This window comes from Pteropus alecto, unplaced genomic scaffold (genome assembly GCF_000325575.1).
Source record: "Pteropus alecto unplaced genomic scaffold, ASM32557v1 scaffold72, whole genome shotgun sequence".
Lineage (NCBI taxonomy): Eukaryota > Metazoa > Chordata > Mammalia > Chiroptera > Pteropodidae > Pteropus > Pteropus alecto.
In genome coordinates this window covers 24095563-24112126 of record NW_006436811.1, presented here as the reverse complement: position 1 = coordinate 24112126, position 16564 = coordinate 24095563, and the positions used below count along the sequence as shown (strand labels likewise).

The 16564-nt window shown below is 37.0% G+C and overlaps 1 protein-coding gene across 4 annotated transcripts in view; it reads right to left on the bottom strand.

The window, feature by feature from the left end:
- The window catches only part of MBNL2 (muscleblind like splicing regulator 2), a 150987-nt gene that overhangs the window by 94224 nt on the left and 40199 nt on the right, over positions 1 to 16564 (bottom strand). For all 4 annotated transcript variants that reach the window (XM_015590906.2, XM_015590905.2, XM_006913822.3 and 1 more), the window contains exon 2: positions 8756 to 9528. In XM_015590906.2, coding sequence (XP_015446392.1) covers positions 8756 to 8929 — 174 coding nt within the window. In that variant the 5' untranslated portion in view covers positions 8930 to 9528. The remainder of the gene's footprint in view (positions 1 to 8755; positions 9529 to 16564) is intronic.

The window sequence follows — 16564 nt, the reverse complement described above, 5'->3', positions numbered from 1 at the left end:
GAGGTTAAATGTGACAGTCTACATGCTGAATCTACCTTGTAGATAGGTTTTGTTTTGAACTTCAGGGTTTAAAAATAAATTGGTTGCCAAGATTTAGAAATTGGGAAACTTCAAAACCACAATGAGATATCACCTCATACCTGTTAGAATGGCTGTTATCAAAAAGACAACACGTGTTGGAAAGGATGCAGAGAAAAGGGAACCCTCACACATTGTTGATGGGATTGTAAATTGGTGTAGCCATTAGGGAAAACAGTGTTGAGTTTCCCCCAAAAATTAAGAATAAAATTGCCATATGATCCAGCTATTTTACTTCTGGGCATTTATCCGAAGAATATGAAAACACTAACTAAAAAAGATATTTGCACTCCAATTTTGTTGCAGCATTATTTACAATAGCCAACACATGGAAACAACCTAAGTGTCCACTAATGGATAAATAGATAAAGAAGATGTGGTTTATATACACAATAGAATATTACTCAGCCATCGAAAGATCAAATATTGCCATTTGCAACAACATGGGTGAACCTTGAGGGTATAATGCTAAATGAAATAAGTCAAAGACGAATACCATGTGATCTCATACATGAAGAATGTAAAACAAAAAACAAAAAACAAACAAAACAAAAACAAACTCATAGATACAGACAACAAATTGATGGTTACCAGAGGGGAAGGGAGTGGGGGAGGATGAAATGGGTAAAGGGGGTGAAATATATGATGATGGGTGGAAACTAGACTATTGGAAGTGAGCATGCCGCAGTGAATATAGATATTGAATTATAATGTACACTTATATAAGGTTATTAACCAATGTTATTGCAAATTAATTAATGAATTAGTTTCTAAAATAAAAAAATAAAAATAAATAAAAATAGGGAAACTTTATATCAAAATTAGTATCTCTGGTTCTTTTTTTAAAAAAAACTCCAGGATTCGCACAAGGCAGGCAATAGCTGTTTGTGGCTGGTTGGCAGCTGCCCTCTTTAGAGGGGTTATGTGCTCTTCAGTTAATTTTCTGCAGTCTCCAATGATGCCTGTGTCTTGCCAACAGTGAGTGCTGAGTCACTCATTCATATTACTTGCTGGTTATTGCAGATTTTGAGTTTGTACCTCTTATTTGTTAAAGAGGGAATGAATGAATGAATATTTGTTGATGAGGCACCCAGAGCCCATAGAGGTGAAATTATATATTACAAGCAGGGAAACCAGGGATCGCATATAGAGTCTCACCCAGGGATTTTACTTAAAATTTTTGCTCCCCAGTTGTCATTGTGTTAAAAACATCCTAAACACACACACACACACACACACACACACACACACACACACACACTTGATTGAAAGAAGTATACTGACAAAATACTATTTCTATTTTTAGAAAAAATAAAATGTTAAACAAATTCTGTAATATAATAAATGTTTTTTTCTCCCTAAATTTTGGTGAAAAATAGCTTCCTAAGGACTATTACACAGACTAACAAAAGTTAGCATCATTGCCAAAGGCAAAGTGAATAATAAGCAAATGTAATTATTAAGGTTAAAATTGATATTTTACTCCATAGTTTTTGGGGAGATTATAAGATTTGCCATTTTTTTCTGTGAATTATTTTTATCTATTCCTATGTGTTTTAACCACAGAATTTTGTACTCCTAGAATGTCAGTTTATCATCATTCCTTCTCTACTCAGTTCCAAAGACTGGAATTTTTTAACCCTCTTCTTTTGCCAGCTCACATGATGGTTAGTAGCTATTTGGGGCAGTGGGTAGAAATGGATTTTGAAACCCAATTTGGGCTCATTCAATTAGTGTTTGATTTCTAATGTTTTCTAGATTTAGATATTATTGTTATAAGTTGAAATATGCACACACACCCCCTACCCAAAGATATATTGAAGTCTTAATTCTCTGTTCTTAAGAATGTGACTGGATTAGAAAAAAATTGGTGCTAATCTTGGCTCTCGGCAAGTTTGAGAAATAAACAAAAAGTATCTTTGATGACCCCCTGATTTTCCTGTGCCCTCTTCAACATGTCAGATTTCTCTGTAGATGAGGGTTTCTTAGTTGCAGTTTATAATTTTTAGAGGCCAACATAAAACCCTTGAGATCTCGAAATTGTTTGCAATAGTCTGTAAGTATGGCCTTTTCTGGGTAAAAATCCCATAGTTTTGATTAATTGTTAAAGATGTTATACTTCCCTACAACGAGAATGAGAAGGGAAAAAAAAGACTGAGTCCTTAGCATGGGGGTCAGGATCAAACTAAGGTTTTATGCATAGGGAACAAGGCATAGGGTTGAAGTGAGGTTGGCTTGGGGCAAGGACAGGATGAAGAGTTTGGATTTAGATATATGTTGAACTGCAGATGGCAATGGACCATTCATATGAGGTGTTCAGTAGGCATCTGGAGCCACAAAGTTATCAAGGAAAGGGCACACACCAGAACTGTGGGTGATCATCATAGAGGTTGGAATTAAATACATGAATATGCAGATACACTTTCAGAACTGATCACTGAACCTGACCTAGGAAAAACCAGTACTGAATTTTGGAGAGACTCCACGTTAGGGAGCAAGGGGAGGGAGAGGTGGCATTAGAGGTAAAATAGGAAGGAAGGTTAGAGTGGCACAAGAACTAGGAGTATAGTATGGGGGAAAAGAGCAGGAGCAAATTCTAAGGAGGGTGACCAGGCTTGCAAAACAAAACAGAGATGTTTAAAAAATGGTGAACAGTCATGCCGAAAAGTTTTAGGTCTGAAGTTAACTGATTACCATCAATAAGTACTTTTCGAAAAGTTGTGGGGATTCCTTTGCTAACTTGTGCAGTCTGTAGATAGTTATTATTGCATTTTTGCTAGGTGCCAAATGGCACACTGGGTGCTTGGGCACAAAGATGAATACGACACAATCCTAATTTGGGGAAGTTTACAAGCTTGTACTGGGTCACATCCTTAGAGGAGTTAACTGTTATATGGAAGTCTGAATAGTGTTGAGGGAAAGTGGTTGATTTATCTGGGAAGGCAAATGTCAGATGATAGGAACTATGCAAGAAGTATAATTGGTGGGTCCAAGAATCCTTAAAATATAAACCTGTCCTGCATTTTATTACATTATAACATCTGAAATTATGCATGATTTCAGAATCACATGGGCGCACACACATATACAGACGCACACTCACACACACGTTGGACCAAAACCATTTATGTTACTGAGACCTAGTAAGTGATGGTATAATATTTGTATACAGATACGAACAAAAATAAATACAATCTGTGCCTTGCTTTCTTTCACAGTTTCTCTCTTTTTAAAATATTAAATATTGTAGCACCTGAACAGGTTTTCTTGGGGGCTTCTATTTTAGAAAGTTTTTCGCGCTTCAATATGGTAATCTTATTAACATGAATATTATTAAGCTATTAGGAGTTTTAGAATTAATTACATCAATGATTTATTCGTTAAGAGGAGTTAGGAGGGAAATTATGGTGCCAGCTTTGGAGTCACACTTACTTGGGATGAGGTCTCTTCTTCACTATTTATAAGTTATATGTGAATTACTTACATTTTTTTAACCTGTACCCATATCTATAATGGTTGAATGAATAACAGTTATCTTATAGAAGTTTTGTGAGAAATAGATAATGCATGAAAAATGCCTGGCAGATAGTAGGCTCTATATGACTATAGTGATTTCTGTTGATAATAAAATAGCTGTCTAAGATTATATTTTCAAATCAGGCCAAAATTAGGCATATCACTTAGAAAACACTCGAACAATGTCTACAGGGAATTAGCCTCTATTTAAGAGCCTAGTGGCAGTTCAAGAACCTGAAATTAAGGTCAAGGCCAAGGATATATTCTAATACCTTTTTTGATATGTTCTTAAGAACTGTCCAAAATGGTCACATACCTACCACTTTTAATTTTGAAATTTTCATCCATAAATATGAAGACTAAAATTTTATTTGCCATCAGCCAACTTATAGTCATCATCCCAAAGGTAAATGAGCAGTATCTACTTTGTTTACATTTTTGAAATTTATAAAGAATCGGAAAGTAATAAAAAGTAGTTTCTGCATCACATGAAGCTTCAGAGAAAATTAAATAATTTCCTGGTCAGTTTTCCAGTGTTGCATTATACTTCCTGAATCATGTCTGTGTTTCCAATCCCTGGTTTTTAAATCTACTGGGATATTAAGAACCGGGCCATAGCACATGACTGCACAAGTTGTGCACTGCACAACTCAAGGGGGAGAGGGTGCCTATTGCACAGGCTATGATGAGAAATGCATCCCTAGTGTGCAGTGCGTCCCTGTACAACTACGTGTGGCAGCTCTGAGAGGCTTGAATACTTTCCTGATGAACATGCTATGCCATTCAACAAATACTTATTGAGCATCCACTATGCATGAGACACCATTCTAGACTCTGGGGATACGACAATGATCAAAAAAGACACAATCCCCATCTACATGGAGTTTATATTCTGGCAGAGTAAAGAAGGGAGACAGATAATGAACAAAAATCAAACAAGTATATACTTTGTCAGATAGTGACAAGTGCTAGGGAGAACAGTAAAGCAAGGTGATGAAGAAATGGGATCTCAGCAAGGGGACAATTACTTTTTGAAATAAGATTGGCAGAAAGCCTTTGCTGTTGGTATTTTTGATCAGAAGGGAATGAGGGAAAAAGCTGTTCATACAACTGAGGCAAGACTATTTCAGACAGAGCAAAGAGCAAGTGCAAACACCCTAAAGTAGAAGCCTGCTAGGCACATTTAGGGGACAGCGAAGAGGCATGACGGCTGGAGTGAACTGGATGAGGGGACAGAGGTAAGACTGAAGTCATGTGATTGAGGGTGGAAAGTAGATCTCTTAGGCACTAGACACTTGTGAGGATTATAAGGTCTTTACTCTTATAAAGGGACACCACTGGAAGGCTTTGAATGGAAAAGTGACATTATCTGATTTAGGCATTAAAAGAATCACACTGTCTTTGAACTGATTTTTATTGTGAAAAGTTGTGTGAGGTCTAAACAATTTTCCCAAATAATCTAGGATGGTTTATTTTTGTTTTGCAAGAATTAGTAACCTACTTTTAAAAATTGTTTCCTTTTTAAAGCTGTATTCAAATTCAAATATTTAAACAAATATATTAAATATTTGAGGAAAGTGGTAAATATGCATTAAAGCTAATTCATTTACATCTTTCCTGATGTTTCAATTTACAAAACAATCCAGATTAATTACTATCAGTTACAAGAAGCACCTGAAAAAAAATCTCAACCATCTCAACAGCGAGGGAAACTGTTCTGCCGACACAAGGCTTCTCTGCTGTGGGGACATTAGTTGCTCACGAAGCAATTTGCATTTTGGTTAAGTTAACCTAACCTGTAGAATACAGTGTTCTGGAATGTCTTGGCCTTTCAGAAAAGATTTAAGCAATTCCGTTGTTTATAATAATACTATAACTTAAAAAAAAAATCACAAAATCTTGCATGCTAGCAGTTTCATATAAAATGCCATGCAGCGAGACTTGTGAATAAAATACAAATGTTGCTGTAAGAACTCTGCTACATTTTCTGAAACATCTTTTATCAAAGTATTTATATATGTATAACTCTCCTCCCAAAGGCTGAAACAAACCTCGTTACCAAACGTGCACACACTTGTTTAGTAAGTACTTATGGAAGTTTACTTATGTCTACGAATAACTCATAACAAAAAGCAAAAGAAAGAGTATCTCAGGCTCACAGCTGACTTGTCTCTATATGGATAGGCCGACACCAATTCCTTGTACCTATTTTTGTGAATAAAAATACCCCACAGGGTTTTCGAAAAAAAAATATCTTGTAATAAATAACAAAAATGATGTCTGACTCAATCTGGATTTCTTTTAATGTCATGACTAATTTGTATCACTGAGGTATCATAACTCATCTGGTAGATTCTTGAGCTAGGACCCACGAAGAGTTGGGTGCTTTAAGAGTTGGACACATCTTGCCTATAAAGCCAGTCATCAAAATCAATGTCTCTACTGTGATACTTTATTATGAAGGGAAAGAAGCTAACATCGCCAGTCCCCACCATGTCCGGCCCTGTGATGGGCATCTGGCATATCTTAGGCCAGTTAGTCTTTGAAGTAATCTTATGAAGTAGGAATTATTATACCAATTTTAAATAAGAGGAAACTGAAGTCAAGGAGGTAAAGTGATATGTCTCAAATGATATAGCAAGCCTGTGTTCCAGCCAGGGTTTGTTCAAGCCCTCGCCTGTCTGACTTCAAAACCCCTGCCCTTCTCTCTACTGTAGGCTGACTCCACCGGGCAACACTGTCTTTTTAAACACATTTAATGAAATAAAATTAAATAGCCTCAATATTATCGTCATCATCACTTTCTTTTTAGCTACTATTTTTGAGGATTTTTTTTTTATTTGCCAGTCCCTGCTGTAAGGACTCATAATCCTTACAACGCTTTTGCAAGGTGAATATGCCAGCATCATGCTGGACACTGTGCATACTTTAGCCAATTTTGCAAGCGATTATTCTCTTTTTACTGATGAGACAACAAAGATAAGAAATGATAAATGAACCACCCAAGCCTGGGAAGTGGTTGAGCAGGTCTTACTCCTGTGCCTGTGGGCTCTTTTCACATTTTTTACAGTTTGACAATTAAAAATATATGTAACATTATACTCAAATTAAATAATCTGAACATTTACAATTCTAAAAGGGAACTGATGACTTGAGGCAATATATAACTATGCTTCAACACTTGAAAATGGTTCTACTAGACACTTCTGAAAATGATTTTAAAGCTCCTTTTCATTTGAACAGTGCTCAACATTTTCACGGCTTAGTTCATGTTTTTACGCTAGCTAAACATAACTGTTCTTGATCCTTTCTCCATGAGTTGGAATCCCCGAACAACTGTGATCCAGGTGAATCAAGAATGAGGTAATAAATTATAAGGATCTGTTATCCTGTCGATATTCAAGAAATACTTACCCTTAGTAGGTAGGGGTTATTTCCCTCATGTTTCCTAACTAGTTTAAAACATTAAAAATTTTAAGAAACTTGCTAAAATCTTGATTTAATAGTTAATATGAAACCTGAGAAGGCTTTTGTTGATAAAATGAAGGAATTGGTGATGACTTGGAAAATGAATTTCTTATTACTGCCTATTTTGGTATCTTGAAGTTCTTATGATCTAGTTTTTCATCTACACTGCTTTTTATAGTGAATGCTTTCATTGGTAATAATCATACTTAGGTTACTTTTTTGACTAAAAGCAAAATAAAAAGTAATATAAAAATGTGCTTATACTGTTTACATGAATTGTGATTTATCAATCTATTCACTTCAGTGTAGACAAAATGACTTTTAATTTTAAAGTCTAATTAATTTTTTATGATAAAAAAAGAATAAAATACTGGTAGTTATTGAGGTAAATAGCATATCTAACTTTTGAAATTTTAACCCTTAAAAGACTTCTGTTGAACTATAAATGTATTCTTCTGCTTTTAGTGTATAGACAAATTTTTCCTTTAAAGTATACTTAAATATATGATTTGAAGTCTTATATTTTAATTTTGACTTATAAGACATATTTTTTTTATTTTAAGATGAAATTTCTCCCCCAAAATATACCCAGTCCCTTCAATACCCAAGAATAGGCTATTTTATAAACTTGTAGCATTGTGATTTCCCAAATCATATATCTAGAGTATGGATTAACTTTGTTTTTTAATGTTTTGTAAGCTTATTTAAATGAAATTTTGCAGAGATGTAAACATTAAGCTCTTTTTCAGCGATACATCTTACTTATCTCCACTGTAACCAATGTCATGATGATGTTAGGACCGTCCTAGATAATCTGGGATTCGTAGAATCTATAATTTTAGGGCAAAATAAACCTCAAAGAATTATGAGCTAAGTCACCCTCATTTCCTTCAATTAGATTTCTCATTCTTATTCCTCCATTGTTTCAAGTCAAAACTCCACACAACTCAGGTGCCACAGTATCCAAAAACATGTCTTGAAACTGTCAGCTGGAAGCCAGTGGACCCACCCCCATCAAAGTCTTCTCTCTATTCCTCCCTTTAAGCACGTTCCCCTTTCTGTTTTGCATTGTAGTTATTTGCTGATGTGCTGTATTTTCCCTACCAGTGAGATCATCGAGGACATCATCCTGAATCACATTCATTTCTTCAGTGATGTGTTATGTTAATTTTCACACAGTAGGCGCTCAAGGAATATTGGCTGTGTACTCAGTCATTTTTTTGAGCCATGTCAAATTGTCAAAGAGAATGAAAAACATATTAATAAGTATTTTAGAAAGTCTTGGTCAAGAAAGACATCCGCAGAGTAGAAAATTCTTCAAGAGATGAATCAGAGTAACTGGCACATAAAAGTGACACATTCAATTTTTCACCTTTATATAACCTCCAGAAGATCAAATGTTAATAAAATATTTATCTTTAGTTTTCACAAGCCAGATTTTGATTTAAAACCCTTGGGTACATGAATGTCATGCCAGACCAAAAATACACCATCATGTATTTTTAATTTAAACATGGATCTGTAAAAAATTTATATATGCCTGATATGAAAAAATCTGAGTGAAAATCTCTCAATAGTCACAACAAACAAGAAGACAGAATCTAAAAACAATTGTTAAACTTCTGTAAAAGTACAATGAAGAACATAGCATTTGAATATGGCATTGATGTTCACATAAAATGCATTATCTTACCTTCAGGGAATCAAAGCAGGCAATTACTCTTCCATTTTCAACCTGGCAACTTTTGGGGGGGTGAGCAAATTTGCATTCCTCATCAGAGCGTGAGCATGTTCCTCTTTGGAACTGTCTGCAGACTTCTAATGTCAGCCATTTTGTATCTCTGACTGGGGCAACATTCAAAGCCATGATGATAAAGTAATTTAGATTCTGTTAGTTTCTGTTAAATGATGAAATCAATCCAAGTTCCAATGATTCCAAAACTATTGTGAAAAATCCCACATGTAAGTCTGAAGATAAGTGATAAATTGCTTAATGAAGTCCAATCCAAGAAGCAGTGAGGAGATAATTATTGGCAGGCAGTCACTCATCAATCAATATGCCCCACTTGAGGACTGTGGGCCGAAATAAAAGCATGCTCAGTGTCATCTCTGGCTGTAAACGTCCAAGTCTTTCAACCGTTTTGCAGACACAAATGTTATTAATAAAGTGACTACAATATCATGGCACTCCTTGGGAGAATATTTAGTTCTGAAGCTCACAGCTATTGACGATGCTAGAAAATAAGCCACTTAGACATTCAGATCTTAGCAGATTTCTTTTTCCTTCCACCTTTTAAAATTCTGAAATCAAGCAATTGGCAAAGTCAGACAATTGAGGTATCTTCATCCAGTCATAAGGTCAGGGTAACGTGTATTTGACAGAAAAACAAGACGAACACAACAAGAGTTCCCGAGCTGCAGTTTCCAGCAAAAGTGACTTCACACAGGCACTTTTAAATCATGAACCTGAAAAACACCAATAAAATATCAAATGACACCCAAACTCAATAGAATCAAACTCTTTAGCACTTTAGGTCTTGTCTAGAATTTGTAAAGATGCAATGTAGAGCTTTGCGCTTTGCGTATAGTGAGGAAAGTTATGCATTTATAGAAAGAGAGGAAAAATACACAACTGCAATCCTATTGGAGAAATGATCTAAGCAGCAGTCCAAAAGTTAGCAATGACTCAAAGAGATGAGTGTGGCATACACAATAATTATGCATTCTGAAACAATTCAATCTAATGTGCTTAATAGCCAAAACAGTGTATTAGAACTGTGGCTTCCAATTAATTTTACATTTAGGCGATTGATTTTATTGTTGGAAATGCTATAAACAATTATTTGGGGTGTGTCTTTCCTATGTAAAAGGACATTGAAGTTTTGGCTGAAGTGTGGGCTTCTTTACATCCTTTTTAGTTTATAGAGATTTGAATTTAGAGATGGATAGGTAGAAGCCTCTTGATTTCATTCTCAGATCTCTTATACTTTCTCTCTACTCTTATTACTTGCTTAATGTTGGTATTTCCCTCTGTCCTGTAAGCACTAGGAAGGTAAGTATCTCTAATGCCTCAGTTCATGGGTCTTAGGTTTGCAAAAAATGTTTATTGACTGATTTAACTGATGATTGACTCAATGACTGAATGAATTTAAGTTAGTTTTAGGTTAGTTCAGTTTAGTTTTTAATGTAGTCACAATCTAAAAATTCTCTGTTCTGTGGAATGCTGGAGTTAAATATCTACAACAAAAATAAAATTAGTAAATTCTGATTTTTAAAAGCATATTTTATTTCTTATAATATTTTCAAAAATTGTTAAATTATTAAAACATTAAAATTTAACATTATTGGGCAAGCATGAATAAAGAACTAAATATCAGAATTTGATCATTTTCATAAATTATACATGCCACAAGTTTACCTGAGATACTTGCTTAGCCTTGATATCCTAAAAAGTGTATGACTAAGAACTTAATAGAGACTGGAAGTAGACTATTTAAAATCGGTATGTTCCAAATAAGTTCAGAGAACAATAATTCTTCAGTGGTTCGCAAGTGCTCCCTGAAAAAGTAGGTCCCACAATCAATTAAGTTCAGTTAACTCCAGGTAAACCAAGCTAAGCTGGCTTCCTGGCAGTAGGGCTTTTTTTGGCCTTTGACTCTAATAAGGGAAGTGAAGTAATGACATCTCTCAAGCTTATCTGATCATGGGGCATTTATTTAGCAGCACATCTCTCATGAGTAGTGGGAAATGCTACTTCATCCTAATACTTATTAGTAGAAGTGTTTGAATGAGTTTTAATAGTATGTGCATTTAAGGAAATCGGCAACCTTGAAAGCTATGACACATACCTAATGTCAACTGTAAAACATCTGAGGGAATAGGCAGGCTCCTGCTTGTCTGTTTGGCAGCATTGTGTTCCCAGAAGCTAACATCAACTAGCTTAACTTAGGGCCTTTAAGAAGACAAGTTTAATAACCAAATTTACTCTGGGTAAGGTTTCACAGACCAGCCTGGACCTGTACCTTCATTACCTCAACCCCCACCTCTAACCCCCGTGGTGAACAAAGGATGAAGGAAGCAAGGAACAAGGAAACATTTCTGCCTGTGTATGCAGTGGAGTGAGACACTAATAATAAGGAGATTTAAAATGATGGCTTGGACACGTCTAATTTATATTAGCAAGATATTTATAGAGTCCCTGAACCCTATGGACCAAGGTAAGATGAGGTTATGGGAAAATAAAGATGCAGGAGACATCCTCAAAGGCAGCAGCACAGTCTTTTTGCCAAGCTTCACACGTAGTTAAAGAAACAGGCAAACATGTATTTGTGCATATTTGGCAAATGGATAATTACTCAAGTATTCTAAAAAAGAAACAATGCCCTCAACCCAGTCCAATGAATGGGGTATGCTTTTGCTCATACTTTTAAATAAAAAAGACATTTTTTTTTCTGGTAGAAACAGATTGCCATTTTTAGTTACTATGAAAATCCAACCAAAGTTTAGGTGGTCAGAATCTATCAAGGTGAACTTGCTTTTAAAAGCAGAGGAGCCAAGCTTGCTGATAGCCAGGGTTCTGTGTATGTCAACAGTGTTCCAGAACGAAAGGGAGGTGCATCTAAATATATTGCTATCCTAACCCCCCACAAATCCACTCTTTCTCCCAGATTGTTCGCTGTTTCTATACTAAAAGTTGTAGGGTTACTGTTATCAAAGTCACTGCTTCCCTTGGGCCATCATAGCCTCCATCTTCTGCAGTGGGTACAGACAGGCAGCTGTGGGAACGAGAAATAGAGCAGATCTGATTAAGTTAGGGGAGGCCGCCCAAGGAGATGGGCAATGATGGGTAAGGATAGAGAAGGCCAACTTTTAACATGGTTATGAAGGGACAAGACTAAATTATGCTAACACATTGACTAAATTACTTATCGGATCTTCATGACTGCAAATTCCTCAGAGGAAGAGTTATATGTTAGGACTTCACTCTCCAAGACAGAAGCCACTAGCCACATGTGGCTATTGAAATTTGGTTAGTGCCACTGAGGAACTAAATTATGAAATTTTACTTATTTTTAATTAATGTAAATTTAACAAAATTGATTTTCAATTTAGTTATTGAAAAACTTTAAAGTGTGCTTGGACTGACTTGAGTATGTGAACCTACTTTTCGGTTGTAAATTTTATGAAATCTAAATACGGGTCAACTATTTCCAATCAAAATTCAGCATCCTAATTGAGATGTGCTCTAAGTGTAAAATTCACATTGATTTCTAAAACTTACTATGAAAAAAAAAATATGAAAACCTGTCATTGTTTTATAATTACTACACGGTGAACTGATATTTTTAACAAATTGGATTAAACATTATTACTAAAATTAAACTCATTTGCTTTTTTTTTTAGCTCCCCAAAATTCAGAATTATCTATGTAGCTTACATTGTATTTCTATTGGTGGCACTGTCTTAGGGATTTTTGCATTTCTTCTATCAGCCAACATAGAATTTTCTGGAATGGTGGAAAGTACCCTGTCCTGAAAGCCAACTTTTCTAGGCTTCATTTTGCCAAGGTTCCTTCATATGACCTTATGTAAGTCAGTTCTCTGAGATCCAGTTTCTTCATCTGTAAAATGTTGATAATACTTTCTACCTATATGACACAGGTACTGCCAAGGACAGATTATAGAGGAAACATAAAAATACTTTGTAAACAGTAAAGTGCTATCCAAATGCAAGGCAATGAAAGGAGTTGCTCTATAAATACTTATTGAATAAATCCACTTTCAGGCTTCCTCTCTCTTTGCAGTAGTTCTATATCAATGACCAGAATTGCATCCGTGGCGGCTCTGTTCCAGCCATAGATTCTAAAAGCAGGCAGTGCCTTAGAGATCAAAGAGCTGACTGCACAGGTCACTCAGGGCCACTTATCTGGAGCATCTCTCATTTCTCAGACCGACTTATTTTGCAGGCGAAAGGAACCCACAGCGAAGTTTCCCTGAGTACAAATCCCACAGCGTTACTACAAAGGCCTGAAGTCTGCTTTCTTTCTCCAGCTTCTACTAACCCAGAAGTGAACGAAATAGTTTTAGGGCCAAGCAGTCATTCTGGGTGTGATGTGTAGCCTGAATATGCTGGTAGCATTGACAGAGAGCCTGCCTGGTTTGAGGGCCTGGTGAAAATGCAGCTACTGATTCCATTCCCCCATGCCCTGGCTGAGTGGGGAGAAAAGGGTGGCATTTTCTAGTTCATCTGCCCGTGGGAGCCCCTGTTAAAATGCGTCTGTTGTAGAGAGGGCACCTTTTTCTAACTCTGAAAAAGGTCCCATATGTGACAGCATTGGCCCTGATTATATGCAAGGTACGATTTACCTTTTCTGGAAGTTTCTGGGCTATACTGGGAATCCCTTTGCTCATGCCCATCAAGCACTCAGCAACCTCATGTTCTCCCCTCCTCCGGCCTTTCTAAGCCCCCTCACACAGGAGAGATGATCTTTTCTTGAAGATTCAGCCGAGTCACTAAGCTGGCATGACAAGGCCTCATCAGCTCTGTGCCCTGAGTGGTGCTCCCGCCTGATCTCCTCCATTCTCCTTTTGAGGACCTCTCTATGGGCCATCTTTTAACACTGTCTGGTAATTATTTTTAAGTAGATATCATTATTTCCTAATCACAAGAACTGTAAATATTGATTTTCAAATCTCTGGAGTTCAGGTTAGTGGCTGGTATATGGGATATGCTCAACAAATGTTTGTCAAATGAACTCCTGATCCTCCTCCAACGATTGTTTGCATTTTAATGTGAACCAAAGTCTAACCTAAAGGAATAAGACTTCTGATAGGGGGTTTCAGTATTATCTTGTAGGAAAATTCCAGCAGGTGCCACTGGCTTACTCTGTTGCTGCCAAGTAGCTTGAGAGTGAGAGGAGCTGCCCCAGGGATAAAGTATTTGAGCTTCAAAACTCAGAATCCGTAGCCCAGCAATTTTCAAAGTGTAGTACCTGGGCCAGCAGCAGCAGCCCCTGGGAGCCTATCAGAAATGCAGATTCTCAGGCCCCAGAGCAGAGGTACTGATCAGAAGCCCTGGGGACAGGGCCCAGCAACCTCTTTGAACCAGCCCTCCAGGGCATGACTCTAAAGCACACCCACGTTTGAGAACCACTGTAGTGAGCATTTCTTGCCACCCTCCTGGGTGCCAGGCACCCTGCGGGTCACTGAGGGAACAAAGACATCTGTCTGCCCCGGGTTGATCACGGGGCCTCGAGTTCACTGATTCTCACAGAAACAACTGCAGGAGGGCTGGCTGGGGGCTTCTCCCAGTGATTATGTTCCCAGTCAATAAAAGCAAAACAAAAGTAGGCTAAACAGAAAACACCTGAGAGATTTGTCCCAGATAAGACTTCATTCTATGAGAATAAAAAATAGACTAACTCATAGCCTGTAGACTTTGTTTGGGCCTTTGGCGGGGGTGGATGGGGCTTTGCTTATAGAACCCTTGTCTGAGTGGGGACTGTCTTCGGGGGCTGGTGGTCCTTGGCAACCAGCAGCTCAGTTCTCCATCTTTCACTGCTGGAAGTCTTTACGGAGGGGCTGCTTTGTAGTGCCTATAACTCTGAAGACAACGCCAGATATAACGAATATCGAGGTTCATTGCTTGACTCACTTCCAAAGAAAAGGCAGGACTGACGTTCAAGGATAAAGAAACAAGGCTCTTATAGTTATTTCTTGAAATGCCAAAGGACTTGCCATTCGACACTACAAAATAACCAATCCCAAGCTATTTTTAGGGTCTTTACTTCCATGACACCTCATTTTTCAAAATATATTCAAAACTCTTCTAGATGTTATATTTTCAGAAAGCTGCAACTTTCGACTGCATAAAAGAATTTGCTTCTCACATTCTTTTACAGCCGCTCAGGGATGCAGCAGGGTGAGTCTGGAAAGCGTGGCCTTTCATTGTAAACCGAGGAGGCCACCCCTCTTCATTAGACACCCCTCAGACAAGCCTGGGCTCTGGACCCCAGGTGTCCTCGCCTCGCCAACGTTTTGTAGCTAGTTTGTACATTGTTGAGGGAGAAAACATCAGTCATGTCCGATCTTGAGACTGAGGTTGTTCAAAATTTAAGACTGCCTTAAGGAAAATAGTTCTTTGGCACAGAGCTCCTCTAGTTTACTTTGGGTCATCTATGGTATTTAGCTGTCTGCCAGACATTGGCCTCCTAGGGAGCTGATAAAAGGATCCTTGCAAAACAAACCGATTTCTGAGTCAGACAGTCAAGGGCTCATTATCCATTAAGTAATTTATAGGATGTCTTTAATTTTATTTTGCATAAATCTAATTACAATAAAGAAGCTATTTCTCCTTGAGTTTCCTATTTCTAATTTTGAGAATTGTGTTTCCTATCTTTGATTTTTAAATTCTTAAAATATATCTTTCAAAAATGATTTTTCTTTCCTGTAGTGGCTTCATGTTTAGGCATCCCACCTCTATTTTTGGAGCTTAATTTAAAATAGCTCTCAATGTGTTCTTTCCCTTGATCAATGACTCGGCTGCATCCTGTACCTATCAGATGCAGACGCCTGGGCTGGAGAGGGACCTAGAGGAGCCACGGCTGGAGTACTGGGCTGAGAGCCACTTGACCTCCAGGAGTGGTGTAATTCTGCCCTGTAATCACAGCCACTGAGAAGAGGTCCTTCATTGGGCCAATAAAAATACAGAAATGAGAGAGGTCTCACTGCGAAAAAATAAAGAACCTAATTGACTTTTTTGAAGAAAAACAGCGAAGGGAACAGAGAAAGTGATTGTCCTTAAAAACATTTTTCTTTCTAGACATTTTAAACTAGTTTTCTTTTTAATTTATTGAAAATATAAACGTATTGGTACTTTGAAACTTCTGAGTGATTTAGGGCTAAAAACCAATTTTGCTACCCGTATACTATTTGCTCCTCTACCCTGAATGGCTATGTAATGTCACCTAAGCAATCTGAGCTTCAGTTTCCTTGTTTGGAATCAAGGACATTGAAAATACCCAAGCCATGAGTATACGTACTGCAACCAAATTATACTTAGTAGTATATTATAAGTACACTCTATATGGTCTCTAACTTTTATCAACATTAGATAAGTTATCTACACGCCTTACATCGATTTGCATGTATACACACACAAATGATAGGTGAAAAAAACTTCTACTCACTGAAAGTTATAAATTTCTGTAAAGTAAATGAAGTGTAAGTATAAGAAGGTAGAAAGGTCCCTTCTATGAAGTCTTTCCTAGAATATCAGTTAGACAAACCTTTGGTAGATGCTCTTCCAAGACTAATTCCAAACCCATATTCATTTTAAGCAGGAAAAGAAGCATGGCTAATAATGAGGTCTTCATTTTATGTGGCACTTCGTTCTATTGACCATACTTTCAAATACATTTTCATAGGGGGAATAAAACACCGGAATATCCAAGGTCACACAGTGAATCAGATAAGCCAACTGTTTGTGACAACGGTAATAAAAG